At 38.5% G+C, this 27,787-nt stretch overlaps 1 protein-coding gene and 1 pseudogene across 2 annotated transcripts in view; one reads left to right on the forward strand and one right to left on the reverse strand.

Moving 5' to 3' along the window:
* The window catches only part of ULK4 (unc-51 like kinase 4), a 628,848-nt gene that overhangs the window by 519,612 nt on the left and 81,449 nt on the right, over positions 1 to 27,787 (reverse strand). For both annotated transcript variants that reach the window (XM_032312841.1, XM_032312747.1), the window contains exons 18-19: positions 23,206 to 23,313; positions 16,228 to 16,311 (exon numbers count right to left, since the gene is read on the reverse strand). In XM_032312841.1, coding sequence (XP_032168732.1) covers positions 16,228 to 16,311; positions 23,206 to 23,313 — 192 coding nt within the window. The remainder of the gene's footprint in view (positions 1 to 16,227; positions 16,312 to 23,205; positions 23,314 to 27,787) is intronic.
* LOC116573237 lies at positions 7,578 to 8,649 on the forward strand (annotated as a pseudogene).

Consider the following 27,787-nt stretch of genomic DNA (forward strand, 5'->3'; position numbering starts at 1 on the left):
GTGCACTCTAATAAGTAAAATCTTTTAAAATATATAGAACAGGGGTGCCTGGATGGCTCAGTGGGTTAAAGCCTCCGCCTTCAACTCAGGTCATGATACCAGAGTCCTGGGATCGAGCCCTATATCGGGCTCTCTGCTCAGCAGGAAGTCTGCTTCTCTTCCTCACTCTGCCTGCCTGCCTCTCTGCCGACTTGTGATCTGTCAAATAAATAAGTAAAATTTTTAAATATATATATATAGAACAAAAAACAAAACATGTAGAAGTAAAATGTACAATAATAGGCTAGAAATGGAGTACTAGATATATCCTGGTGTAATGGCCTTATCTAGATTTCTTATATAGGATATATAAATTTATATAACATTATATACAGTAAGTTCTGGTGTAAGCTTCTTATACAAAGTTCTTATCTGTATGAATCCATGTATCATTACTTAAAAGTCAATTGTAATATGTTAGAGATGAATGCTGTAAAGAAAAATGAGTAATAACTCTATAGAGGAGATAAAATGGAATCATTTAAAAGTCAATTTCAAAAGAAGGCAGGAAAAGAAAAAAGGAAACAAAATGATGGGTGAACAAACTGAACAAAAATGGCAGATTTAAACCTATTTCAACAATCACACTAAATATAAAAGTCTAAACATACTAATTAAAAGGTAGAGATTCTCAAATTAGATTTTTTTTAAAAAACAAGACTCACATATAGGCTATCTGCAAGAAACCCCCTTATAAATAAATTCACAAGTTAAAAATAAAAGAATGGAAAATATATATCATGCTAATGTGATCAAAAGAAAGCCAGAAGGGCTATACTACTTCAGGAAAGCAGATTCCAGAGCAAAAATTATCTCCAGGGATAGATAAAGGTCATTTCACAAAGACTCATTCAACAAGAAGATATAACAATCCTAACTATGTATGCCTCTTAACAACAGAACTTCAAAATACCTGAGGCAAAACTTGATAAAATTGAGAGAGTACATAGACAAACCCGCAACTTTAGCTGAGAAACTCCATATTCTTTCTCAATAACTGACAGAGTAAGTAGCAGAAACTCAATAAGGATATAGAAAGATAACACAATCAACCAATTTTGACACAGATATAACACTCTATTCAATAGAAGTAAAACACGATGTCCTTTTCAAGATCAAACAAAACATTACCATGTTGGACTATGTTCTGAACCATAAAACATCCCATGAAACTCTATACTACAAATTAGAGATGAGTCACAGACTTAAATGCAAAAGCTAAAACAAAAAAGCTTCTAGACGAGATCATAAAGAATGTATTGGCTATTTCAGGGTAGGCAAAGCTTTCTTAGGAAAAAAAGGCACTAAGCATAAAAGAAAAAATTGGCAAAGTAACCCCCATAAAAAATAAGTTTCTACCCATAATGACACCATTATGCTTCATAGAGTTTTAGAATGGGAGAAAATTTTTGCAATACATACACACTAAATATCTGAGTAATTTATGTAAGTTATATGTCAATTGAAATTTGAAAACTATATTAAAAATTGTATGCCGGGGCACCTGGGTGGCTCAGTCATTAAGCATGCCTTCTGCTCGGGTCATGATCTCAGGGTCCTGAGATCAAGCCTCACACTGGGCTCCCTGCTCAGCGGGGATCCTGCTTCTCCCTCTCCCTCTGCAGTTCCCCCTGCTTACGTTCCCTCTCTCGCTATGTCTGTCAATTAAATAAAATCTTAAAAATTGTATGCATAATGTAATCCCATGTTTATTTAACAAGAAAATATACATATGTAAGTATATAAGTAAAGGAAAGACATAAAAAGAGATATAACACCTGTTAACAGTATAGTATGCGTGAGCTGGGGGGAGTGGGGTCCACTAATTTTACTTAGGATATGTTTACATTATTTGAATTGTTAAGAGTACACATTACTTTTTCAATCAAAAATTATTTATTTTTCATGAAAATGTAAAATAAAATAGAAGACACAGAGTTAGATCTAGGTTTGCACAATTATTTTACATTCTACAAGCTACACATCCTTGGGCATTTATCAAAATAATAAAACACAAGGCAGTTTAGAAATTAAACAACATACATGGACACATAACCAAGTCATAAAAAGTAGCATATTTTAACATTTTAGTTTTTCTTCCTACTATTAATATCATAGAGTATAAATTGTATGGCTCCTAGGGGAAAAAAAGCTTTAAAGATACCTGAACTTCTTCACTGCTTCCTCCCCATTCCTGATGTTTCCTTGTATATGGTGAGAACAAATGTATATAACCTGTTCATCCTCCCTCTGTTCCTTTATTTATTCTACTCAAGAGAAAATAAAATGCTACACCTAGTTGGAAATTATGGAAAAAATAAACTGAGCATGCCTAACTGCTCAGCTCAACTCCTGCCTCTTTCTCCTTGAGCCCAGCCCCAACCACACAGAGATGTCTTCTCATATTCCCCATCTTAAGTCTTATCTAAATGGGTATTCCATTTGGAGAGTGAAGCTGTACCTGGGCAGTGTAAAAATTCCCTAACATGGGAATGCAATATAAGGGAGCCTACTTGTCCAAAAATAATAAGCTACATCTTCCACCCTCCCTAGCTCTCAGTACATACACGTATGTTATTTTTGTCCCATATGCCTTGTTCTGTGTCTTCTCATTAGGTTCTGAACCTTTGACCTGCATATAGGGAGGAAAGTGCAATTTGAGACGGGGAAGGACCTTCTCAAACACCTTAACATGTGCTTTCCATCACAACTGTCAGTCAATTCCTAGAGGATTCATTCCCAGGACTGGAAAACCACCACTACTTTAGCACTTAGGTTGGAAAGGAGCCATGTGTCATCTCAGTGCTCTATAAACTCAGTGAGGCTGTCAGGCCAATTCAACTTGCTACTACCTGAAATGAGCTATCCTAGTCCCTCTGAAATCCCCTGTGGGACACGATATAAGCAGTAAGATTGGTGCTATTTTCTGCTTAATTAACTCTTTGGAAGGGATAACTGGATTGCACTATTATCTGTCATTCAAATCAAAGACCTATTTCATCATATTATGAGGATAAAACCTATGACGATTAAAAATTATCCTATGAAAATAAGCTATGATGACTAGGCTTATTAATGAAGAGCTGTACTATTTTTTAATAATGTTAGCAATTCTAATGTAGACTTAAAAAAAATTGCTGCCAATGTTAGTCTACATGCCTACTTTTCCCAAAAGAGTACCAAAATTAACATCTAAAATACTGACATTAATTATTTTCACATTTGTTGATTTAGTAAAACCATGAGATTTCTTCTAAAGATTTCCAGGTACCTGGAGTTTATTTTGTTTGGTTTACTGTTTCAGTAATTCATTCAGTCTAGTCAATTCAATAGAATAGGATTTCTATGTCTTGATATATAGTGGGCTACATATCTGGACAACTCCCTCTAAAAGTGACTAAAAATGCTCAATAAAAAATAAGAAAATAAACCTTCTTAAAAGAATCAATGAACTAACTAGTACCAAATTCTTAGGCCAGTGACTGTACAGGCAAGAACCCTGAGAGGTACCGAGAGCTCTCAAGCTGATGTTTACACTGAGAGCATTTGTCTGACAAGATGAACAAGAAGAATGAGAGGGAAGGTCAGGGCACATGCAAACTAGAAGTTAGATGAAAACCCAGCCCCAATTAAAGCTAGAGCTTCCAGTGTATTATAACCAAGTATAATAGAGATGAAGAAAAGGTAGTCTCCCATCTCCCTGGCCCCTCATTGATCTGGGTTGGGGGCTGAAGGTGTCTCTTAGGGAAAGGATATTGCAGGAGGGGAAGTCCAAAAGCTAAAAGCATAAGTAGGTCCTCACTTGATTTAGAGTATCTCTTTCAAAAGAGCCACAGTTGTTCTAACAGCTAATTTCTTAACAGCAACAAGTGCAATCAAAAGACACTAAAACAATATCTTTAATTGTTAAAAATATTGTCACCCTACAATTGTATTCACAGAAATAATAGATTTAAAAAACAAGAGCAGGAGAATAACTACTAAAAGAATAAAAGGAATTATTTTTTAAAAAGACATCAAGAAAAATATAATCACAAAAGAGAAAAAACAAAAGCACTAAATAAGAAAGTAGCTATAAAGACAACTATACCAACAACTACAATATAAATGGAATAAATACTAAAGAAAAACTATAAAGCAAAAAAGTTTTTTTAACACAGCAAAGAGACACATCAAACAAACCAAAAAAAAAAAGTCATTCCACCAGAAAGGCTAATAAGAGAATGGTAAAGATACACCAGTCAGGCAGCAACCTCTTTGACCTCATCCCAGTAACTTCTTTCTAGAAACACTGCCAAAGGCAAGGGAAGCAAGGGCAAAAATGAACTATTGGGACTTGTCAAGATCAAAAGCATTTGCACAGCAATGGAAACAGTCAACAAAACTAAAAGAAAACTAGGGGCACCTGGGTGGCTCAGTGGGTTAAGCCTCTGCCTTCGGCTCAGGTCGTGATCCCAGGGTCCTGGGATGGAGCCCCGTGTCGGGCTCTCTGCTCAGCAAGAAGCCTGCTTCCTCTTCTCTCTCTCTCCGCCTGCCTCTCTGCCTACTTGTGATCTCTCTGTCAAATAAATGAATAAAATCTTAAAAAAAAAAAGAAAACTGACAGAATGGGAGAAGATATTTGCAAACGACATATCAGATAAAAGACTAGTGTCCAAAATCTAGAAAGAACTTATCAAACTCAACACCCAAAGAACAAATAATCCAATCAAGAAATGGGCAGAGGACATGAACAGACATTTCTGCAAAGACATCCAGATGGCCAACAGACACATGAAAAAGTGCTCCATATCACTCAGCATCAGGGAAATACAAATCAAAACTACAGTGAGATACCACCTCACACCAGTCAGAATGGCTAAAATTAACAAGTCAGGAAACGACAGATGCTGGAGAGAATGTGGAGAAAGGAGAACCCTCCTACACTGTTGGTGGGAATGCAAGCTGATGCAACCACTCTGGAAAACAGCATGGAGGTTCCTCAAAAAGTTGAAAATACAGCTACCCTACAACCATCAATTGCATGATTGGGTATTTACCCTAAAGATAAAATGTAGAGATCTGAAGGGGCACGTGAACCCAAATGTTTATAGCAGCAATGTCCACAATAGCCAAACTATGGAAAGAACCTAGATGTCCATCAACAGATGAATGGATAAAGAAGATGTGGTATACATACACAACAGAATACTATGCAGCCATCAAAAGAAATGAAATCTTGCCATTTGCGACGACATGGATAGAACTAGAGGGTATTGTGCTGAGCGAAATAAGTCAATCAGAGAAAGACAATTATTATATGATCTCCCTGATATGAGGAAGTTGAGAGGCAATGTGGGGAGTTTAGGGGGTAGGAAAAGAATAAATGAAACAAGATAGGATCAGGAGGGAGACAAACCATAACAGACTCTTAATCTCACAAAACAAACTGAGGGTTGCTGGGGGGAAGGTGGTAGGAAGAGAGTGGTGGCGTTATGGACATTAAGGAAGGTATATGCTATGAAGTGTGTAAACCTGGCGATTCACAGACTCGTACCCCTGGGGCTGATAATACATTATATGTTAATAAAAAAAATTTTTAAAGTAAAAATAAATCAAGGCAAGAGGGTATGGATACACCTCTGATGATAAGCTGATAATGAATTTCAAAAACCTTAGATTCTTAAAACAGGTAACTCTCCATGTATATACATATTCACAACGGTTCAGAAACTTAAGGAGCATACTGGATCGAAACTGAAGTATGCATTTTAGGGCTTTTTCTGTTCAGCCAGCTGTGGGCCTTAGGAAGCCAACCCTTGGCATCATGTGCTGTTGGTCCAGGAGGATGGAACATCCCTACAAACTGATGGGAAGTGTGTTTCCTTCCAGTTCTGTTCATGAAGGTGTCTTATAGACTGTTACTGGTTTTTTTGTTTGTTTGCTTGCTTTTAAGAATTAATTTTCTCGGGTGCCTGGGTTGCTCAATGGGTTAAAGCCTCTGCCTTCCACTCAGGTCATGATCCCAGGGTCCTGGGATACCGCCCCACATCGGGCTCTCTGCTCAGCAGGGAGCCTGCTTCCCTTCCTCTCTCTCCACCTGCTTTGCCTGCTTGTGATCTGTCAAATAAATAAATAAAATCTTAAAAAAAAAAAAAAAAGATATGCCAGTCATATGTAACCAGCACAGGATGGTAAAACTAAATTAATTTAAGACAGAATGGGCTTTGAACAATAAGCATTACTGGTGACTTTCTTAAATTTTATTTATTCATAAGTAATCTTATGATTACTTATACACCTTACATGGGACTTGAAAGCATGACTTCAAGATCAAGAGTCACATGCCCTGCCAACTTAGCCAGCCAGGCGCCCTATACTGTTGAATTTTTAAGTAACAAGATAATGATAATTTCAATAAGCCAAGGGAAATATATATTTTTTTATATGTCTAATAACTAATATTCAAAATACATAAAGGCAAAATACAAAATTGCAAATGTACCAAAGAAGGCATTTCAAACCTATCTCAGTAGCTGATAAAATAAACAGACAAGAAGCAATCAGCATAGATACAGAAGATTTATATCCCTAACAGATTAATAAGCTTGACCTAATGGACAGAAAAAACCACATTATCCAACAATGAGAGAATTCGCCTTTTTCCCCCTCAGTATACACATACTGAGTCATGAAAGAAGTCTCAACAAATTCTAAAGGACTAAAATCATACATATGCCATTTCCTCTAACCATAATACCATAAGCTAAAAATATTAATAAAAAGATTGGGCGCCTGGGTGGCTCAGTGGGTTAAAGCCTCTGCCTTCAGCTCAGGTCATGATCCCAGGGTTCTGGGATCGAGTCCCGCATCGGGCTCTCCACTCAGCGGGGAGCCTGCTTCCTCCTCTCTCTCTCTGCCTGCCTCTCTGCCTACTTGTGATCTCTGTCTGTCAAATAAATAAATAAAATCTTTAAAAATATTATATATTAATAAAAAGATAAATAGAAAAACTCTAAGGAAAGGTATTAAATGAGTAAGAAACAGAAGAGCTATAGGATTTGTTAACAGTGCAAAGCATGTAGTGGGATAAAAATAAGTCAAATGAAAATGAAAATTTACACAGAAATCCAACCAATATAAATCCTTGAAACATATTACAATTGATATTTTACCAGTTCTCACATACTGAACTCAGCAAAGCCAAACTCTGAAACCTCCCCTGTGAAGTTTTCTGCCACAGGAGGAGAGGAGATGCAACCTCACCCTTGAATGGAAAATGCCATGCTTTGTGCTTATTACCCTACAACACATCTCTGGAAGCTGGTCTATCTCACTTGGTACTAATTCAGGATCAGAATTGAGGATCAATTCCTCATACCATTCTCAAAGGTTTACTTCAAAACACATTAGGTAACTCCACCTTACTTTACTTAGTAAGCCCTTCTACATTTTACTGAATAGCATTCAAAACATTATGAATAGTGGCTCTCTGCTCCTTCCTATTCAACAGATGGCTGCATCTTTTGATGCAGTGCCAGCCATACCCCTAAAACATGATGGTGAAGGTGAAAGTAAAGTGATTTGGCCATATTGGGTGCCTGGTCACCAGGGCTGCTTTTAACTCTGGCAAAATGGATACTGTAATCATAGATGACCGCTTCATTTACCTCAACTACATGGTCTACATGTTCCTGTATGATTCCACCCCTGGTAAATTCAACAGCATAGTCAAGACTGAGAACAGAAAACTTGCATCAATGGAAAGCCCATCTCCATCTTCCAGGAGTGAGATCCTGCCAGTATCAAATGGGGTGATGCTGGTGCTAAGTATGTTGTGGAGTCCAAAGAGGTCTTCACCACCATGGATAAGGCAAGGCACCACCTCGGCTCACTTGGAAGTTTGGGCCAAGAGGATCATCATTCCTCCCCCTTCTGCTAATGTCCCCATGTTTGTGATAGGCAAAAACCAGAAGTATGACAACTCCCTAAAGACTGATAGCAATGCTTTCTGCACCACCAACTCCCTGGCCCCTCTAGCCAAGATCATCCATCACAACTTTGGCATCATGGAGAGACTCAGGACTCCATGCCATCACTGCCACCCGGAATATTTTGGACAGCCCCTTTGGGAAGCTGTGGCATGATGGTCAAAGGGCTGCCCAGAACATTCTATTGGTACTGCCACAGCTGTAGGCAAGATTATCCCTGGGCTGATTAAGCAGCTCACAAACATGACCTTCCAGGTCCCTACCTCCAACATGTCAGTCATGGATGTGACCTGCCACCTAAAGAAAGCTGCCAAATATAATGACATCAAGAAGTTGCTAAAGGGTCTCCTCAAGAGTATCCTGGGCTGAGGACCAGGTGTCTCTTGTGACTTGAACAGTGACACCCACTCTTCCACCTTCAATGCTAGGACTGACATTGCTCTCAAGGACCACTTCATCAAGCTCATTTCCTGATATTAGAATGAATTCGGCTATAACAACCAGGTGATGGACTTTATGGGCCACACAGCCTCCAAGGAGTAAGAGCCCTCTGGACCCCAGACCCCATTAGAGCAAGAGGAAAAAGAGGCCCTCAGCTGCTGAGGAGTCCTTGCCCCAACTCTTTCCCCAACACACTGAGAATCTCTTGACTTCTACACAGTTTCCAACCTCCCCAGCTTGGGGAGCACTAACCTTGTCATGTACCATCAAATAAGTATACTATACTTAGATCAAAAAAAAAAAAAAAATCATGCATAGTACTAAAGAAAACACTGGATCATTTCTATTCCACATACATGTTGCCCAGTCTCACTGCAAAAATGCCATCAGAGCAGTGAGTACTGAGAAAGAACCTGATGTTGAGGCACACATATTTCTTCATTAGAGGATAAAATAAAATGTTACAATAACAAAATCAGAAAATATAGAAAAGCTTTAACTTTTATCAAAAACCAAGAATTTTAACTCATTTCTCTCTTTGTTTTAGGAACCCTAGTTGTCTAAAACATTTCAAAGATAATACATATAGTGGTTAAGATCTCTGGCACTTCATACTAATTCAAGCCCAGTCTTTTCTAATTAAACACATAAATAGTTTTACCAGAGTTTCCTTAAAAAAAAAAAAAAAAAAAAAAGAGCTCTAGTTAAAAAATTAAATTTCCTCTTATTTCCTCTTAAAATAATTGTTACTCCAAAATTATTGAATATTATTCAGAAATAAAACAATAAAGCCAACAGTTTATTTTTTTAAACTCATATTTTTAACTACAACCTATGCCATGTCAGTTTAGCACCTATATTAATCTTTTCCTCCAAATACGTGAAAATTGTCTAGGACCTATTTCCAGCTTCTTTGGGGTTGTAAAATGGGCTGCTACCTACCCGGATTAAAACAAACACCTCAGAGAAATGTCATCTTTCTCATCCTGTTTATTCCATGCATATATAAAACATACATCATGTAAGTTCATTGCCAAATACTCCTGAGATCATTACAGCAATGATCCCAAGGAGGGAACTACTGTATGTAAACATAAAGGTCAAAGAAACGGAAGGGAAATTTGTCAGACTCAGAAGGGGCCCACCTCAGCTCATGGAAGATCATCAAGAACAAGTGTCCTCCTATGTAAGAAATACCACCAGGTAGGGCACCCAGACCTTGACCAAGATAAAACAACTAAAGAGTAGCACATGAGGGATTGAAATTTACGTCCTCTGTCTCCCAGCTCAAGGTCTCTGAAATGCTAGCCCCAATTCTTAAAGTCAGTCAGTGTCATGAAAACCTTTCCTTCCATACTGCCATACTCCTTTTTCAACAGTCACACCAGATCTTCCTATTGTTTTTGTGGTCCACCACATGTCTCTTACTCTAAATATTTCCCCTCTCTCCACCTGACAACTGTAACAAGTACAAAAATAACTAATTTGCATCTCTATCACCATTGTTAAAAGTAACAGAAATCATGTTCAGAAAGTAGGTTTGCTGTTTGGGAAACATGTTCATAATATTTTAGATAACTTTAGAGAAAACCTACTGAAAACTACCTTAAACTCCCAACAGTCTGTGTCAGTTCATAGCTTCCTCTCCCAAAGTGCATCCCACAATGACATAGGGTAAGGTGGGTCTGTGGGCAAATTGCTTTGAAAATGTTGCATACACTATCCCAAGTAGAGTCATAATTATAAGCTCTGAAAAGTACTAAAAAAGACCAAAACTGTCCAACCTTGTTTAATCCAGTGTCTCAATGTATTTGATTTTAAAATGCTTTATTCTTACAACACTTACAAATATCTCATGGCAAAGCCAATTTTCTATATGTAATAAACAAAAAAAATTTTATAATTTAAAACTAAAATTGGCTTCTGAGAAGTCTACATATCAAATTAAAATGAAGTAAAATTTCTATACTGCTTTCTTCCCAATGCAGAAATTAGAGAAAAGAAAGAAAAGGGGTAAAAACCTGGTTTTTACCAGGCCCATAACCAATGGCCCATATTCAACAAGACACATTATTAAGTTTTGATGCAGAAAAAAAACTCAGTTCAGTGAGGCAATAAGGACATCTCACTATATTTAAAACAAAAGAAATAGCACAGCAATGTAAATGTACTCAATTTCACAGAACTATATGCTTAGTGGTTAAAGTGGTTAAGTTTTATGTTATGTGTACTTTACCACAATTTTTTTTCATCCAAATAGAAATAGGACAAACAACATTTTGGGGAATTTTTTTTTAAGATATTTATTTATTTATTTATTTATTTGCCAGAGAGCAACAGTGAGAGAGAGAGAGAGCGAGAAAGAGCACGTGCACAAGCACAAGCAGGGGGACCAGGAGAGGGAGAAGGAGAAGCAGGCTCTCCACTGAGAAGGAGCCCCGATATGGGACTTGATGCCAGGACCCTGGGATCATGACCTGAGCTGAAGGCAAATGCTTAACAACTGAGCCATCCAGGTGCCCCGGACAAACCACTTTCTTGATAAGGTAATGCAACTTCACTATTTTAACAAAGGGAGGGGAAAGACAATAAAATCCTACCCACCTGAAAAAGTTTTAACCATCTCATAAATAACCCTGGAGTAAGGACAAATTTAAAATGAGAACTGGGGACTATCAATAAAACAGCAACATTGGAAACACTATATGTCAAAACCAGTGAGATACAGCTAACACTAGAGAAAGAAAACAGTTCACAGCCGGAAATGTCTTAGTGACTACACAAAGAAACCAAAGCAAATTAAGTTATAAAAACAACAATAAAAGGCAGACACACAGAACTGAGGTAAAAAATAATTCTTTCCTAAAAAAATGAATGGAGGGCAGTGTCTTAATTCATTACTTTTCTTGTACCCAGCTAGGACATCATATAGGTCTCAGAAATGTTAGCTGCAAAGAATGAGACCTACATCTGAGAGAGTTAACTTAAGCAATAAATACATTAGCTAAATGTCTTCAAGAATTCAAAGAAACTTCAGTTTCCTTAATTCAGTTTTTTCAATCAAATGTATCATTTTCCTATTATAAGTCTTCTCACTGAGTAGACCCTCCATCTTCTAATATCAACTAATTCTCCTCATATTTATTTACAGATATATTCTTAAGATCCCAACGGGCGCACCTGAAGAGGTGTGTAAAAGCTATACACAAGTGAAAGGAACAAAAAGAGCTAAGAAACTCTTGGAAAAGATTATGTTGGGGTGCCTGGGTGGCTCAGATGATTGGGTGTCTGCCTTTAGCTCAGGTCATGATCCCAGGGTCCTGGGATCAAGTCCTGTATCGGGCCTCTTGCTCACTCTTCCTGTCCCAAGTGCTCATGCTCTCTCTCTTGTACATGCTCTCTCTTAAATAAATAAAATCATAAAGAAAATAAAAAGATTATGTTAGTAGGGAAAGGCTCCCCACTTAAAAATTATTAAATAATAGAAAATATTTGGGTGGTATGGCACAGAGACAGATAATACTCCAATAAGAGCCCAGGAAGAGACATGGATGGTACAGGGGACACTGCAGACCTGGGGACAGGGTGACCTTCTCATTAAATAATGCTGGGAGATCAGATATCCATATTACTTTTTAAAATAAAACTACCCATACATAGCACCACACGCACAAAATAATTGCAAACAGATTAAAGTTCTAAATAGAAAAAGGGAAAATAAAGCTTTTAGAAGAAAATGGATGGGGTGCCTGGGTGGCTCAATGGGTTAAGCCTCTGCCTTCAGCTCAGGTCATGACCTCAGGGTCCTGGGATCGAGCCCCACATCGGGCTCTCTGCTCAGCAGGGAGCCTGCTTTGCCCTCTCTGTCTGCCTGCCTCTCTGCCTACTTGTGATCTCTCTGCCAAATAAATAAATAAATCTTAAAAAAAAAAAAGAAGAAAATGGAATAGACCATCTTAATGATGAAGAAGAGAAGCATTTAAGACCCAAAAACCACAAATCATAATGAAGCAGATTGATAATTTTAGCTATATTAAAATGAGAAACTTCTGCTTATCAACAGACACTATAAAGAAAATGAAATGTCCAACCATAAATCACAAAATATCTGTAACACATAAAAACAGAATATCCAGAACACATAATTCAAGTGGGTAGAGTGCCATTATGTCTGCAATCTTTTCAAACAGTTCAGAAAATAAAGAAATGAGTAAACGAGTAATAAATGCATGTACACATGAATATATACACCTATACCACAACAAAGAAAGAAGAGCAAAATGTTAAAAACTGTTGAAACTAAGTGATGGAAATAAAGGTCACCATTATAGTTTTCTTTCCTTTTCTAATATTTCAAACATTTTATAACAATAGGCTTGCAGTAAGGGAGGCAGAGTACAGAATTCCTGCAAAGCAATGTAAAACCAAAATGAAAAAAATAAATAAATAAATAAGATGGTGATCCTATCAGTGATCACAAAAATGAATATTAAAACTATTATGAGAAAATATTTAATGTCCATGAAATTTGGAAAAATTTAGAGTCTGACTATATCAAATGTTCGAGATGTGGGTTAAGGGGTACTTTTATACCCTACCAGTAGGAGTATAACTGATGTACACATGTTTCTATGTATATTGAAGCATGTATTCTAACAACATACTACACAGTAGTATAAATGAATGACAGTTTTCATAATTAGCATGTATCAATCTTGACCTAACATTGGAGCTAAAGAATTAAGTCTCTACAGGATTTGGTGCCATTTATTTATATGACGTTTAGCCTTAAGAATCAGGCAATGAAATATCTAGTAATATAGGGGCACCTGGGTGGCTCAGTCGCTTAAGCATCCAACTCTTGATTCTGGCTCAGGTCATGATCTCAGGGTCGTGAGATCAAGCCCCCCACATTGGGCTGGGCAAGAATCCTGCTTAAGATTCTCTCTCTCCATCTCCCTCTGTCCCTCCCTCGAAAGAAAGAGAGAAAGAAAGAAAACAAAAGAAGGAAAGAAGGAAGGAAGGAAATGAAGAATGTCTAGCAATACAATCAAAGATGGAAACATGATAAAAAAAAAAAAAAAAAACTTGGGGGCGCCTGGGTGGCTCAGCGGATTAAAGTCTCTGCCTTCAGCTCGGGTCATGATCCTAGGGTTCTGGTATTGAGCCCCACTTCGGGCTCTCTGCTCAGCAGGGAACCTGCTTCCTCCTCTCTCTCTGCCTGCCTCTCTGCCTGTTTGTGATCTCTGTCAAATAAAAGAAAAAATCTTTAAAAAAAAAAACAAAAAAAACAAAACTTAGGAATATTTATCATAAAGTCAGAATAGTGGCTACTCCTTAAAAGAAAAAGCAAGCTGCAATCCAAGAGGGACAGAGAAGAATTCTATAAGCCACCAGCCCTTTTCAGTTCCTTCAAGAGTGGGTATATCTAAGTGTGTGCTTTTAGTCATACATATAAGCATACACAAAAATTTCACATGTTCTTTTGTTTATAATGTATATTTCACAAAAAAGAACCTACATTCAGAAACATCAGTAGGTTCTGGGAAAACAGTTTTCCTACCTGGAAAAAGGTTTTAATTGTTGAAGATAAGAGGCTTAATTATTTACCCTCAACTATGTCTTAAAGACATTATACCTATTACATTAAAGAACTGCTACAATTGAGTTATTTTTGTAAAGACAGAAACCTTTTTCTAGGGCAGGATATAATCATCCCTTACTTTATCTCTTTTACAGAGACAAAGTTAAAGTTCAGGTTTCCCCCACTATCCAGAAGTACTGTGTTCCTGTGAAAAGTTTCCTAAGCCCCAATGGTGTAAAGTGAAGAGCAATTACATTAATTTAAATAGACAAGATTTTGAGTAGTCCCAGACCCCAAAAATAACTTCTCTCAGGCTTCTCTGATATCTTAGGACACATCTTGTTAACGGATGAAGATAATACATCCAGACAAAGCCCAGACACTCAAAGACACCACGGTTCAAAGCCATGGTGGCTTGATGCTGAGATGCTGAGTAGAGTTCCAGGGAAAGGAAGAAACATGGCAGGGCCACTCTCCCTGCTTTACAGGGCGGGGAAGGCCTGCCTGTATAACAACTCGCTGCAAAACAAATCTGAAGGCTATTTTTGCTTTTCATCTTTTTTCATAGAAGCAGAAATCCTCTTCCCGTTTCTTTCAATTAGAGAAAACAAGTGCTAACGTGGGTCTTTTGTAAAAGTGAAGCAGGGTAACATGAACTTTTGAAAAGCAAGGGGCACCTGTGCCAAGCACATATCTAACTGCTTTTCAGATAGAAAATAAAATTTTCATTAGTTATAGAGTCCTGGACTTCCCTCCCTCTTCATGAAAAATACACAAGCCCTGTCATACATACCAAGACATTGAAAGGTACATGTGCTACTAAAATATAAAATGTCATTATAATTATTAATAATTATTTAATAACAATATACATGGATATCAGACATTATTCTTCATATTACATATACAGTGATAAACACAGCAGGGGATGGGGAGAAGATATTCAATAAAGGATACAATCCCATGGACTAGAACTAATCATCTTTTACTACACATTAATCTAACTTTTAAAAATTAAAATACAAAGTTGTATAAATTTCTTTACACTGTTAAGTTTCTAGAAGACTCCTTTCTCCCTTGAGTTCCCAAATTTTGTTCACATTTATACACTCGACATATTCCACTTTATATTTTTATCTTTATCTCCTGCAATAGATGGGATCAGTGTGTAAAGAGAATATTCACCTTCTTCATCTGTGTGCCCCCAAGTGTGCTTAGCTTGAGGCCTTGAATGGTAAACTGAAACATATCTTGGGACTACAGATAAACAGGACTTAATTCTCATATTACTGATAAAGTATGACTTACCGGCTTTATTCATGTCCCGTAACAACAGCTGACAACACATCCAACCCTATGGACTAGGAAGTGTTCAAGCTTCACTTCTGGATCACTAGGGGGCAAACCTCGCAGAGCTCTTCTACACTTGCAACATCATTCCACTTCCATACAACACAGCAAGTAATGAACTCAAAAGGAGGATGTTTATTGTGACATATTTTTTTCACTCCTTAAGGAATGTTTTTCGCCTATGGCTTTGCCTTGGGTGAAGCCATGTCAAATGGTTTAAAGCCAACAGAAATTACAAACCTTTCAGGTCAGCTACCAAATCCTTTGCACAGCAACACACAGGAGCTACATATACTGGTCAGTTGGATGGACAGTTGGCTGATTTTTCAGCCACAAACAACAGCATGAGAAGGACAGTGAATAAACTGGGGGGGGGGGGGGGGAAACACGAAATAAACACTATTTAATATTAAAAATCCATGGGTACCAGTGGAAGCTTCCTGTTTCTGAACTGCAAAATGGCAACCTGACAAGATAATCAGGGGGCTTTTGAGGCTCACAGAAAAGTCCCTGCATACCCCTTGCTTACTAAACTGGTGTCTCAATAAGCTTAAAAGCAGGGGAGGAGTGAGAACATGTTAGTAAAAATCTACTTACGTTGTTTGTGCTTGTTATCATCTTTTAAAAGGCAAGACATTGTCAAAAGGGAAGGAGAAAGCTAGCTGGTTTTTACACGTGCTCTGCTGTAGGTCACTTGCTCACGGCAGCATGTTGGGATTATTGAAATTCAGGAGCAATACTGGGCTGACAAGCTCCTGCACCGCTGCAGGCTACATCCGCACAGAGTGCCTGAAGGGTTATTACAATGGCAGGTGTCTACAGAGGACAACAAAGGAGGCTTACCCCTTCCCGAAGGCACCTCATTAGCACTGTATAAGCGGCCAAGGGAACGGTCCAACACTCTCTAGGGTTCTTTTTTTTTTCTTCCTAAAATGAAATGGAAGGAAAGGCAGTGAAGCTAACAGCACAAAAGATATTAATCCGTTCAAGAAAAAGACCATTTCAAATACACAAACTATCTAAAACTTCTTAATATTCTATGTAAAGGAGTGCTGATTATCTGACAATTCTGACCTTGGTAGGGGGTCTTTTACCACTTTGTACATACAAGGGATTTCTCTTTCTCATCAGAGTGTACGTGGTGATGTTCATCGGACCCCTTCATCAGGAGCCAGACGAAAAGAAGTGAGAAATGACAGTATGATCCAGCTGGTAGAGAAACTACTCTATTGGTAACTGTAGCTGATAAGACAGGTATTCCCACCCAAAAGGTATTACATTATCTGAAATGATTTGAAAGCACAGAATACACAGCTCTGAGGAATATTCAGGATAACCCCTAAGTACAAGTAGACGAGTATGTTACCTAGTAAGACAATGTGCTAAACAAAAATAAGTGATGGTTTTAACAGGTCCATGGTTTTTGGTGGGGTTTTTTTTTTTTGAAGATTTTATTTACTTATTTGACAGAAAGAGAGAACACAAGTAGGCAGAGTGACAGGCAGAGAGAGGGGGAAGCAGGCTCCCTGCTGAGCAGAAAGCCTGATGGAGGGCTTGATCCCAGGACCCTGAGATCATGACCTGAGCCAAAGGCAGAGGCTTAACCCACTGAGCCACCCAGGTGCCCCAGATCCACAGGTTTTAATGATATCAGCAATGTTTCTCTCCGAAGAACCCAATTAGGGTAATAACCCCTAAAACCCTCTTGCAATGTATCAAATAACTTCAAAATATAAATTGGGGACCACACAGAAAAGTGGGGAAATTAATCACTTTAAAGCAAAAGAAATTAGTTACTATTTAGAGAAAGTATTTCTTTAAGATTATCCAAATTTTAGAACTGGTACCTTACTGATCCAAATGTTTCTTACACTTATGATGAGAAATATGACTGATTAAAACCATTTCCTTGTTTAATCACAGAATTCCACACAGTCGCGATACCTAGGTGGCTCAGTCAGTGATGCATCTGCCTTCAGCTCAGGTCATGATGGTTCTGGGATTGAGCCCCACATCAGGATCCCTGCTCAACGGCGAGTCTGCTCCTCCCTCTGCTCCCCCATGCTCTCGTGCACATGCACACTCTCTCAAATAAATCTTAAAAAAAAAAAAACCTACACACAGTCATAATCTAGACATTACCATCCCAAGCTGCTGCTGCAGCTTAAAAATCACTAATTCAGCACCCAATTTAACTTCAAAACACAAATTTCCCCCTTTCTAGCTCAGTTATTCAAAACAGCTACCACAATCTTTCTGGAATCTATAACCTACCCTACCTCCCAGCCACTTAGATGCCCTGGTCTATCATCCAATCACTCCTGCCAAAAGCCTGAATACCTCCCTCTCTGACATCCCCTTTTCACTTCCCTGGGGAACCCAACCCCGAAGGGAGCCAATGGCTTGTCTTCTCCAGGCCCACGTTTATGCAGCTGGGCTCATAGAGGGCAGATCGTAGAACACAGAGAGTCCCTGAATGACTTATAGTCACCAAGCCCAGGGATCTTCAGTATCACTCTGTGGCCTCCCAATCCTCTCTGACCGATTCCCTCTTCAAAAGGAAGGCTTCACACCTAGAATCCTCCCACCACTGCACCTACTTTCCCCCTCCTCAGAGGTCATGGAGATCATGAGAAAAGAGCTCCCAGCTTTCCTATACCTGAAGGCATCCATTACTTACACCCAGTGGTTATACCAGGAGAGGCTCCTCCACCCCCACCAGGTGGGCTCAGATCCCATTCACATCCTGCCTCCTCCAGAGTCATCAGGTTATGGACCATCCCATACCACTCCTAAATTTTCAAAGTCCTGTCCATCGGGTCCTTTCCATCTCTGCTAGAATAGGCTAACTGTCCCCTTCTTCCAAACAAGACCCCCTGCAGCCCCCTGCACTCCTGCCAACTTTTCACAACCATTCTGGCTTCATATTGCCTTTCCCAGCTTCCTCACCTCCTGCTAAAACCTCAGCACACTCCCAGAGGCCTTCTGACTTCCTCCCTCAAAGTAAATAACTACCTAAAATAGCTCTTGCTGAGTTTCCGGTAACTTCCATGTCACTCAGTCCAGCAGGTTCTTTTCAGTCCTCCTTCATGGACCATCGACTACATCAGTGCTGTAGACTTTCTCTTCCCTGAAACACCCTCTTCTCACTCCTAACTTTGCTCCTACGTTGTTTACTCACATTTAGTTTCAGAATCTTTTCTTATCATTCTCCAATCTATTCTCTATCTTAAAACAGAGTCATCTTTTTGGCATTTTTAAACCAGATGACGTCGATTCCCTTCTTTAAAGCCTTCATGATTTCCCCTTGCTCAGGGTCAAGACACATCCAACTCAGGCAAGGAGTCCTTCCTGAACATGCCTGGCAGGTCTCTCCAGCACTGCCTCCTTGCTCCTTCCCTCCTGTCCCCCTGGTCTTGGTGCAAGTTATGCATTATAAAAGCACCTGCAGGGGCACCTGGGTGGCTCAGAGGGCAAGGCCTCTGCCTTCGGCTTGGGTCATGGTCTCAGGGTTCTGGGATCGAGCCCTGCATTGGGCTCCCTGCTCACTCCTGCTTCCCCTTCTTTCTCTGCATACCTCTCCGCCTACTTGTGATCTCTGTCTGTCAAATAAATAAATAAAAATAAAATAAAATAAAAAACAAAAGCACCTGTGAAGTGCCAGGAATTCTTCTAAACAAGAGCCACACAGCTATGAGCAAGACAAATTTTTTGCTTTAATAAGGCTTAGTGGGGAAAGAAGAGGAGGAGGAGGAGGAGGAGGAAGGACAAGGAGGAAAAGAAAGAGGTAGGTGGATGAGGAGAAGGAACCAACAAGACAAGTCAGTCAAGATGGTGAGGACTACCATAAAGAAAACCAGAGCAGGGTAAGGAGCTAGACGAAGACCATAGACAGGGTCCATCTCATATTGCACAGAGCCATGAAAAAGCTCTGTGAAGGGATCTAAACAAAGAAAACTCAAACCTCTAGGTGGGGGAGGGTGTGAAATCACTGCAAGCAGGAGGAACAGTAAGTGCAATGGGGTTGAGGCAGGAATGTGGCATGCCAGTCTCAAAGAGCTGTAAGGAGGTCAATATGTCGGGAAGAGGAAGAGAGCAGGACATCAGTGAGAGCTAAAGTCAACCAGGCACTGTGGAGGCAGCCCACAAGGGCCGACAAGGCAAATGGTGGGATTTGGCAGTGACAACAAGCAAGATAAGAAGCACAGGAGAGCTCTGAGGAGGGACACTGTTTTTCACAGGCTCACTCTGGCTAATGTCTGGAAAATAGACTGGAGTAGACACAATAAAGCAAGGAGATCATCTAAGAGTTCTTACAATAGTCCAGGTGAAAGATCTTTAATGGCTCAGCAACAACAAAAAAAGACAAAATAGGAATACCTGGGCTCAAAGTGGGAGGTATTCTTGACAAAAGAAAAAAAAATACATAAACTGTAAATGTATCGCCTCCTACCGTCCTCTGCAAAACCGCCTCTGGTCCTCCATCCTCAAGCTTGTAACCTTAGAGTGCTCCCAAAGAGCCAACAGGACAGGGCTTAAATCTCTGTATTATACACAGTATACACTCTCGTTTCAAGTCAGTCTCACTACATCAGCACTGACCTAAGATTTTACGGTTCACGTATATTCAAAGTGGCAATTCCACAAAAATCTCATGAAAAGTTACTGATTTTCATAGATCCAGGGACATACCCTCCTTTTCTAGTTTGCCATCCTAAATTGTATTCAAATACCACAGAACCATCCTTTTATTAAAATAGCCTTAGCTTATATCCAATTAAAGCATGTACCAAAGAAAATGATTCTCTAGATCTGCTTTTTGAAGCAAACAGAAATAGGATTCTGTATGATTCCATTTATAAGATTCTAGAAAATACAAACTAGTGGTTGTATCAGCCTGGGAGGGCTTACAAAGGGTGTGGAGAAACTTTGAGAGGTGATGGATATGTTCATTATCTGAACTGTGGTGATGGTTTCACAGGTGTATACACATATCAACACTGATCAAACTGTAATCTTTAAGCATGTGCAGTTGACTGCATGCCAATTATACCACAATTAAGCTGGAGAGGGAGATAATAACTTTAAGATTTTATTTATTTATTTGACAGACAGAGATCACAAGTAGGCAGAGAGGCAGGCAGAGAGAGAGAGAGAGAATAAAACAGGCCCCCCGCTGAGCAGAAAGCCTGATGCAGGGCTCGATCCCAGGACCCTGGGATCATGACCTGAGCTGAAGGGAGAGGCTTTAACCCACTGAGTCACCCAGGCGCCGAGATAATAACTTTAAAAAAGGAACAATAGCGAAAAGAATTAAAGTAGACTCTCATTCCTGATCAGATGGCAGACTAGGTATCTGAACACTCTTCTGATAAAAGCAACACCTTGTATTCTGACATCCTTACAATGCATCAGAGATGTTGACAGGAAAACAAAGAATCAAACCAAACCTTAGATAACCACAAGTGTGAGAGTTCAACTGAGCACTGAAAGTTTGCTTTGACTCTGAGAGCCTGCAGAACTTGGTCAGTCTGAGCTTTGATGCCAAGGCCCTGGGGACTCAAGCTGAAGATAAAGTAAAACTGCTTTTCATCAAACTTGGCACCCATGAAAATGTTCTGGGACAGGAAGAGAATGACAGGGAGGGAGGAGGGAGCCCTAAGCGCTGATTAAGAAATATATCCATTAATTGAGAAATAACTCCAGTGTATGTATTTCCATATGCTATTCTTAAAAGTGTACAGCTATTGGGACGCCTGGGTGGCTCATTCAGTTAAGCATCTGCCTTTGGCTCAGGTCATGATCTCATGGCTATGAGATGGAGCCCCGCATCAGGCTCCACACTCAGGGAGAGTCTGCTTGTCCCTCTCCCTTTGCTTCTCCCCCTACTCATGCTCATACATGCTCTCTCTCTTTCAAATAAAATTTTTTAAAGAGTGTATAACTATTAAGAGAAAAAAGCAAGTTGTCCTACTTGGTACATAAAAATGAGACAAAATAAGAATCTACATTTCTGTTTGCTCATACAGACAAAAGTAACTCAGTGAATACAGGGATATGATTAGACTGGGAAACAAGGCACATAGGGAAGAAAAACAGGAAAGCCACTTTCCCCCCTAGACCTTTCTGGACTTCCTAGCTTTGTAGCCTCATGAATGTGTTGTCTCTTCAAAATATAAAATTACCTAAGAACAAATTCAACCAAAGATAGATGTACAGAAGTTTTATGAATAGAATGAACTTAAATGAAAGTATTTCTAAAAACAGAGTATATGGAATGCCATTTTTATGCACTAGAAGACAAAATACCGTTAATATATGGATACTTTCCTAACTGACATACGGGTTCAGTACAATTCCAAATATGCAGAAGACTCCAAGTTATCAAGATAACAATACTTCCCAAATTGATCTGCACAGTCAAGGCAATTTCTTTTAACGATTTGTAAAATTGGACAAGCTGATTCCAACATGCAAGGGGCCAACAGCCAAGACATTTATGAAAAAAAAAAGAATAAGGAGGACATATTTGCTGTACCAGCTACCACTACTAATTATGGAGCTAAATGATTTAAATGCTGATGTTTTATAGCAATTACAATAGTTGTCTTAAAATGATTATTTTTCTAATAAGTCAGTTTAATTTAGATACTAAGGATACTCAAGTTATACAACACTTGAGCAAGATCTAGGACTCAAAACATCACAAATACAGTGAAAGAAACTCCTGATCAACTGTAACTTACCAGTACTTCTTTAAAACTCAGTATCACCAGTGTTAATAGCAGCAATTTCCACACTAGCCAAACTATGAAAAGAGCCCAGATGTTCACTGACAGATGAATGGATAAAGAAGAGTCGGTATACATACATATACAATGGAACATTACTCAGCCATCAGAAAGGATGAATACCTACCATTTACACTGACATGGATGGATCTGGAGGGGATTACACTAAGCGAAATAAGTCAGCCAGAGAATGATAAAAACCATATGATTTCACTCATATGTGGAATTTAAGAAACAAGCCAATGAACATAAAGGAAGGAAAGGAAAACTAAAATAAGATGAAAATTGAGAGGGAAGCAAACAATAAGAGATGCTAAACTCTAGGAAAACAAACAGGGTGGCTAGAGGGGAAGTAGGTGAAGGGATGGGATAATTGGTGATGGGCATTCAGGAGGGTACTTGATATAATGAACGCTGGGTGTTATACGCAACTGATGAATCACTAAATTCTACCTCTGAAACTAAATAAAGAAAAAAATCAGTATCAAATGAATAACTCATAATTTATCATTATCAATGTAATAACATTCATAAAAAACACTAAAGAAATACTAATTTTTCTTTGTTGAATTCAATAGCACTTCCATATTGTAATTTAAGAAATAAGAAGTCAAATTCTGTGGATACAAACTCTCATGGCCATGTTAAGAGCTCTATTCGCACAAAGTAGTGTTTTTAACTGAAATGAAGCTTTTATATTCGGAGAACCAATGGCCTCCTCTTAAAGGAGTCAATGATGGCAGCAACCTAGAAAGCAGTTTGGGGGACTCTGGGTGGATTGTTTTTTAAATATGGCTTGAGAATTTCCTACACTTTCTGGGAGGCACCGGGAGAGAGGGAACATGACAGACAAGGAGAGGGAGAGATTGAAAAACGTGATAACCTCTTTCAGAGGTAAAAATTTCCCCAAGGTTCCTTAGGTATGCTCTAAGGGGCAAAGTCAAAACAACTTTTATAGGATATTAACACTTGTTAGCCATGATGTGTCAAAACAGGTCAAACAGCAATAGAGTTAATCAGATGGTCTCACCTGGGTGGCTACAAGGTAGATCAGCTCCCCAAGGGTTGGTAACAGGCACTGCTTTAATTTACTGTTTCTGAAGTTTTCCCTAATTAATTCAGTTAAGACAGTAATTGCCTGAAAAGAAAAAAAGGTGTATTAGTTCATATGTATTCTCAGTTCTTTCACCTATATGTAAAAGACAAGACAATCTACAAAACTCACCTTCCATTTTTAAGAACTACTTTCCAAATTATTTTCCAAATATGAGCCTTAATCCTGAAAAAACAGTAAATTTCCCAGATGAAGGTAAAAATATATCCAGTAAAAAAATGGGCACATACATATAGCACTTGTCAGTTACCAAGCACTTTCACTGTATTGCTGATCCTACCAGGCAACTGTTCCTGCATTTCGAAAAACAAGAAAGGCTGAAACAGGTCTCTGTCCAGTTTACTTGGACAGCCAGGATCTGAACATAGATTTTACCATGTCAGAGCCTACTATCCTCCAGCGCACCGCAGTTTGAAAAATTCTTACACTGCATGAAACTTTTAAATGATTCCTCTAAAAATCTGAGAGTAGGAAATATTATACCAAAGTTTCAATATAATCCACTTTGAAATTCAGCAGGCTATTGTCTCAGATCCAGTTAATTTCCTGGGAGCCATGCTAAGAAAATCACATACATACACACATTGCCAGAATTCATACACCAAAACACAAGTTAATCAAATCACAATGTGCCCATAAAGTAGAATAAAATGGGTTTAGAATGATGCATATAGAATGGCCCCATGCCGAGACAGAAAAAAAAAATGTATATAAAAGAGCATGGTAGCACTGCTCTAAAACAGTGGGACTCAAAGTATCATGCACAGATAAAACTGTTTCTTACTGTCAACAAAAATTTAAGTAGAGAAGCTGAGAGTAACAGGGTGCCTGGGTGGCTCAGTCAGTTAAGCGTATGCCTTCAGTTCAGGTCATGATCCCAGAGTCCCAGGATCAAGTCCTGCATGGGACTCCTAACTCAGCAAGGAGCATGCTTCTCCCTCTCTTTCTGCCTGCCACTCCCCCACTTGAGCTGTATCAAATACAGAATATAAACAAAATCTTGAAAGAAAGGAAGAAAGAAAGAAAGAGAAAGAAAGAAACTGAGAGCAAGCATTTAAAAACCTCCAAAGCCATTTGACAATGCCACAACACCCAAACATGTGATCATGGGCTTGACTCTGTAAACAAGAATACAGACAAATTGGACCTGCACATGGACCTGCACATGGGGTTGCCACCCAACAGCCATGCACTAGAGGAACACTTGTTAATGTGGTATTTTTGAAAAAGCTTTATTAAGTTATAACTGACACAGAATAAACTGCATATATTTAAAGTGTACAATTAGGTACATTTGACATACATATACGTCTATGAAATCATCACCACAGTCAAGATAACACCTCCACGTGTTACCTCAAGTTCCCTTGGTAATCCCTCCATCTTGCTCCCTTTCATTCTTTCTCCAGACAGCCACTGATTTACTTTCTGCCATTAACTCACATTTTCTAGAGTTTATGTAAATGGGATCATATCCTATGTATATTTTTTGGTCTGGCTCTGTTCACTTAGCATAATGCATTTGAGAGTCACCCATGTCGCATCATATATCAATAGTTTGTTCTTTTTATTGCTGAGTGGTATTCCCCTGAATGGATATACCAAAATGTATAAACCCCACCACTCACCGCCTCACACATAATGAACACTCTATGTGAGTGAGAAGGAAAGGGAAGCATGTAAATCACATCAGCCCTTAAAGGAGGTCACTTCTCCTACAGTCTTCCTTTTCCATGACCTTTACTGATCATCCACTAAACCATCCGAAATTAACAGCATTCAGACTTTTTTTTTTTGTAATCTACAAAAACAGAGATCTGTCACCAGCATACCTACCCCAAAGCTAAAGGAAGTATTCTGAAAAAAAAAGGAAATGATAAAGGAAAGAACCTTAGAATTAACAGGAAGGAAACAAGAACATGAAAGAATAGAGGTAAATGTAACAGATTTTCCTTCTCCTTTTAGATTTCCTAAACTATGTTTGATGGTTGAAGCAAATATTATAATAATGTCTGCTTTGGTTCTAAATTAATTTAGACAACATATTTAAGACAATTATATAAAAATGAGGGAAACAAAAAGGTTGAAAAGGAAGGTAAGTTTTCTATGCTTCATTTGAACCAGTAAAACAATAGGTTATACAAAATTATACACATATATATGATAATATATGATATATATATATAATATTTAGAATCAGTAAAAACCTATACAGATAGACTCTAAAATACAATAAAAAATCAAAATTATGAAAAATGTTCAATAACTCATACAAAAGTAAAAAGAATATGAAAAACAGCAAGAAGAAACAAAATGGTAGACTTAATATCAAATCATAATTATATTAAATGTAAATGGTCTAAATACAATTAAAAGACAGAGTTCCTTTAAAAATATGACACAACTGTTGCTATCTATAAGAAACTCACATCAAAGACAGTGATATAGGCAGATTGAAAATAAATAATAAAGTGTATACATGTACATGCATATATCTGTATATATACATACATTCATGTATATGTATGTGTGTGTGTGTGTATACACACACACACGTATATATAGCAGTAATCAAAGCAAAACAGGAATGGCTATTTAATATCACATAACATAGATTTCAGAGCAAAGAAAATTACATAACAAAAGGGTCAATCCACCAATAAAATGTACCAATCTTAAATGTGCATGCATCAAACAAAAAGCTATAAAATATGTGAACTAAAAAGTGACAAAATTATAAAAAGAAATAAACCACCAATTATATTTGCAGACTTCAACACCCTTCTCTCAAAAATCGATAAAATAAGTAGGCAGAAAATGAGCAGACATCAAAAGGACAAAACTCTACACATACAAATTTGGCAACTTAGATTAAATGGACCAACCCCTTAGAAAACACAAACTATCACAACTCACCCAATATGAAATAGAAAATTATTTGCAGATGACATAATTGTCTTCACAGGAAACACCAAAGAATCTACAGAAACAAACTCCTATAACTTACAAGTGAGTCTGGCAAAGTGACAGGATAAACTGTCAGCATTCAAAAACTAACTCTATTTCTTCATATAAGTAATGAACACATGGAAACTTAAATTAAAAATACCATTTACAATCACTGCAAATATTAAATACTTAGGTATAAATCTAACAAAACATGCATAGGACCCATATGCTAAAACCACACAACACTGTTTAAAAGAAATCAAAGAAGATCTAAATAAACAAAGACATGAATTTGTGCGTGCATGTGCTATATTTTCTGCGATTATGACCATTCTGATTGGGGAGAGACTGACCCTCCCAAGGCTAGCCAATTCTTAAAACAGCAAAGGCTCAGATTAACTATGTCTTTGATATGCAAACTAGCAAATCCCACCATATACTCCTCTACCTGGTCCATACACCCCAGGAGGCAATATTCTTCTGCCTTCATCATCCAGAGGAGTGTTAGCATCCAACTAGAGACTACCCTATGGCCCAAAGTCTGCTTAAGTTATTCCAACAACCCAATCCTAAACTGCTCACCCTTCCCTTGCCTTTCCTATGGAAACCCCAATAAAGGCCATGGCTTTAAGCATTCCCCTTGCTGCCATCTTCTGCCTTCTGATCTGTGGTATTTTTCCGTGTGGTCCTGGGTGGCATGCCATGCCTGTCTCTAGGACCTGTGAGTATAATAAACTTTGCTTTCCTGAGCCTCTCCTCTGTCTCCTTTGGTGGCCAGTCCTGACTGACCATCTTATAAACAAATACAAAATAAGAGATAAACTATGTGCATAGAGAGGAAAACAATATAGTAAAGATGTCCAATTTCCCCAGTCTGATAGTCCAGTTTAATGCAATTCTTACAAAAATCCCAGCAAAAAATTTTGTAGCTATCAACAAGATCATTCTAAAATTTCTGTGGAGGGTGCCTGGGTGGCTCAGTCAGTTGGGTGTCTGCCTTTGGCTCAGGTCATGATCCCAAGGTCCTGGGATAGAGTCCAGTGTCAGGCTCCCTGCTCAGCCGGAGTCTGCTTCTCTCTCAAGCCTTCTCTTCCCCCCACCAACTCCCGACTTATCTCTCTCTCACTAACATACACTCTCTCTCTGTGTCAAATAAATAAGTAAAATCTTTAAAAATAAAATAAAATTGGGGTGCCTGGGTGGCTCAGCCATTAAGTGTCTGCCTTCGGCTCAGGTCATGATCCCAGGGTCCTGGGATCAAGACCCACGTCGGGCTCCCTGCTCAATGGGAAGCCTGCTTCTCCCTCTCATATTCCCCTTGCTTGTGTTCCCTCTCTCATTGTGTCTCTCTCAAGTAAATAAATAAAATCTTTTAAAAAATTTAAAAAGTAAAATAAATAAAATTTATGTGGAAAGGCAAAAGAATTAGAATAGCCAAAACAATTTTGAAAAAAAGCGGGGGGACTTGAAATTATTCTAGCTGATTTCTATACTTACTATATAGATAAGTAATCAAAACTGTGTGGCACTGCCAAAGAAATAGACATAT

The sequence above is a fragment of the Mustela erminea genome, chromosome 1 (genome assembly GCF_009829155.1).
Source record: "Mustela erminea isolate mMusErm1 chromosome 1, mMusErm1.Pri, whole genome shotgun sequence".
In the NCBI taxonomy this organism is placed as follows: Eukaryota; Metazoa; Chordata; class Mammalia; order Carnivora; family Mustelidae; genus Mustela; species Mustela erminea.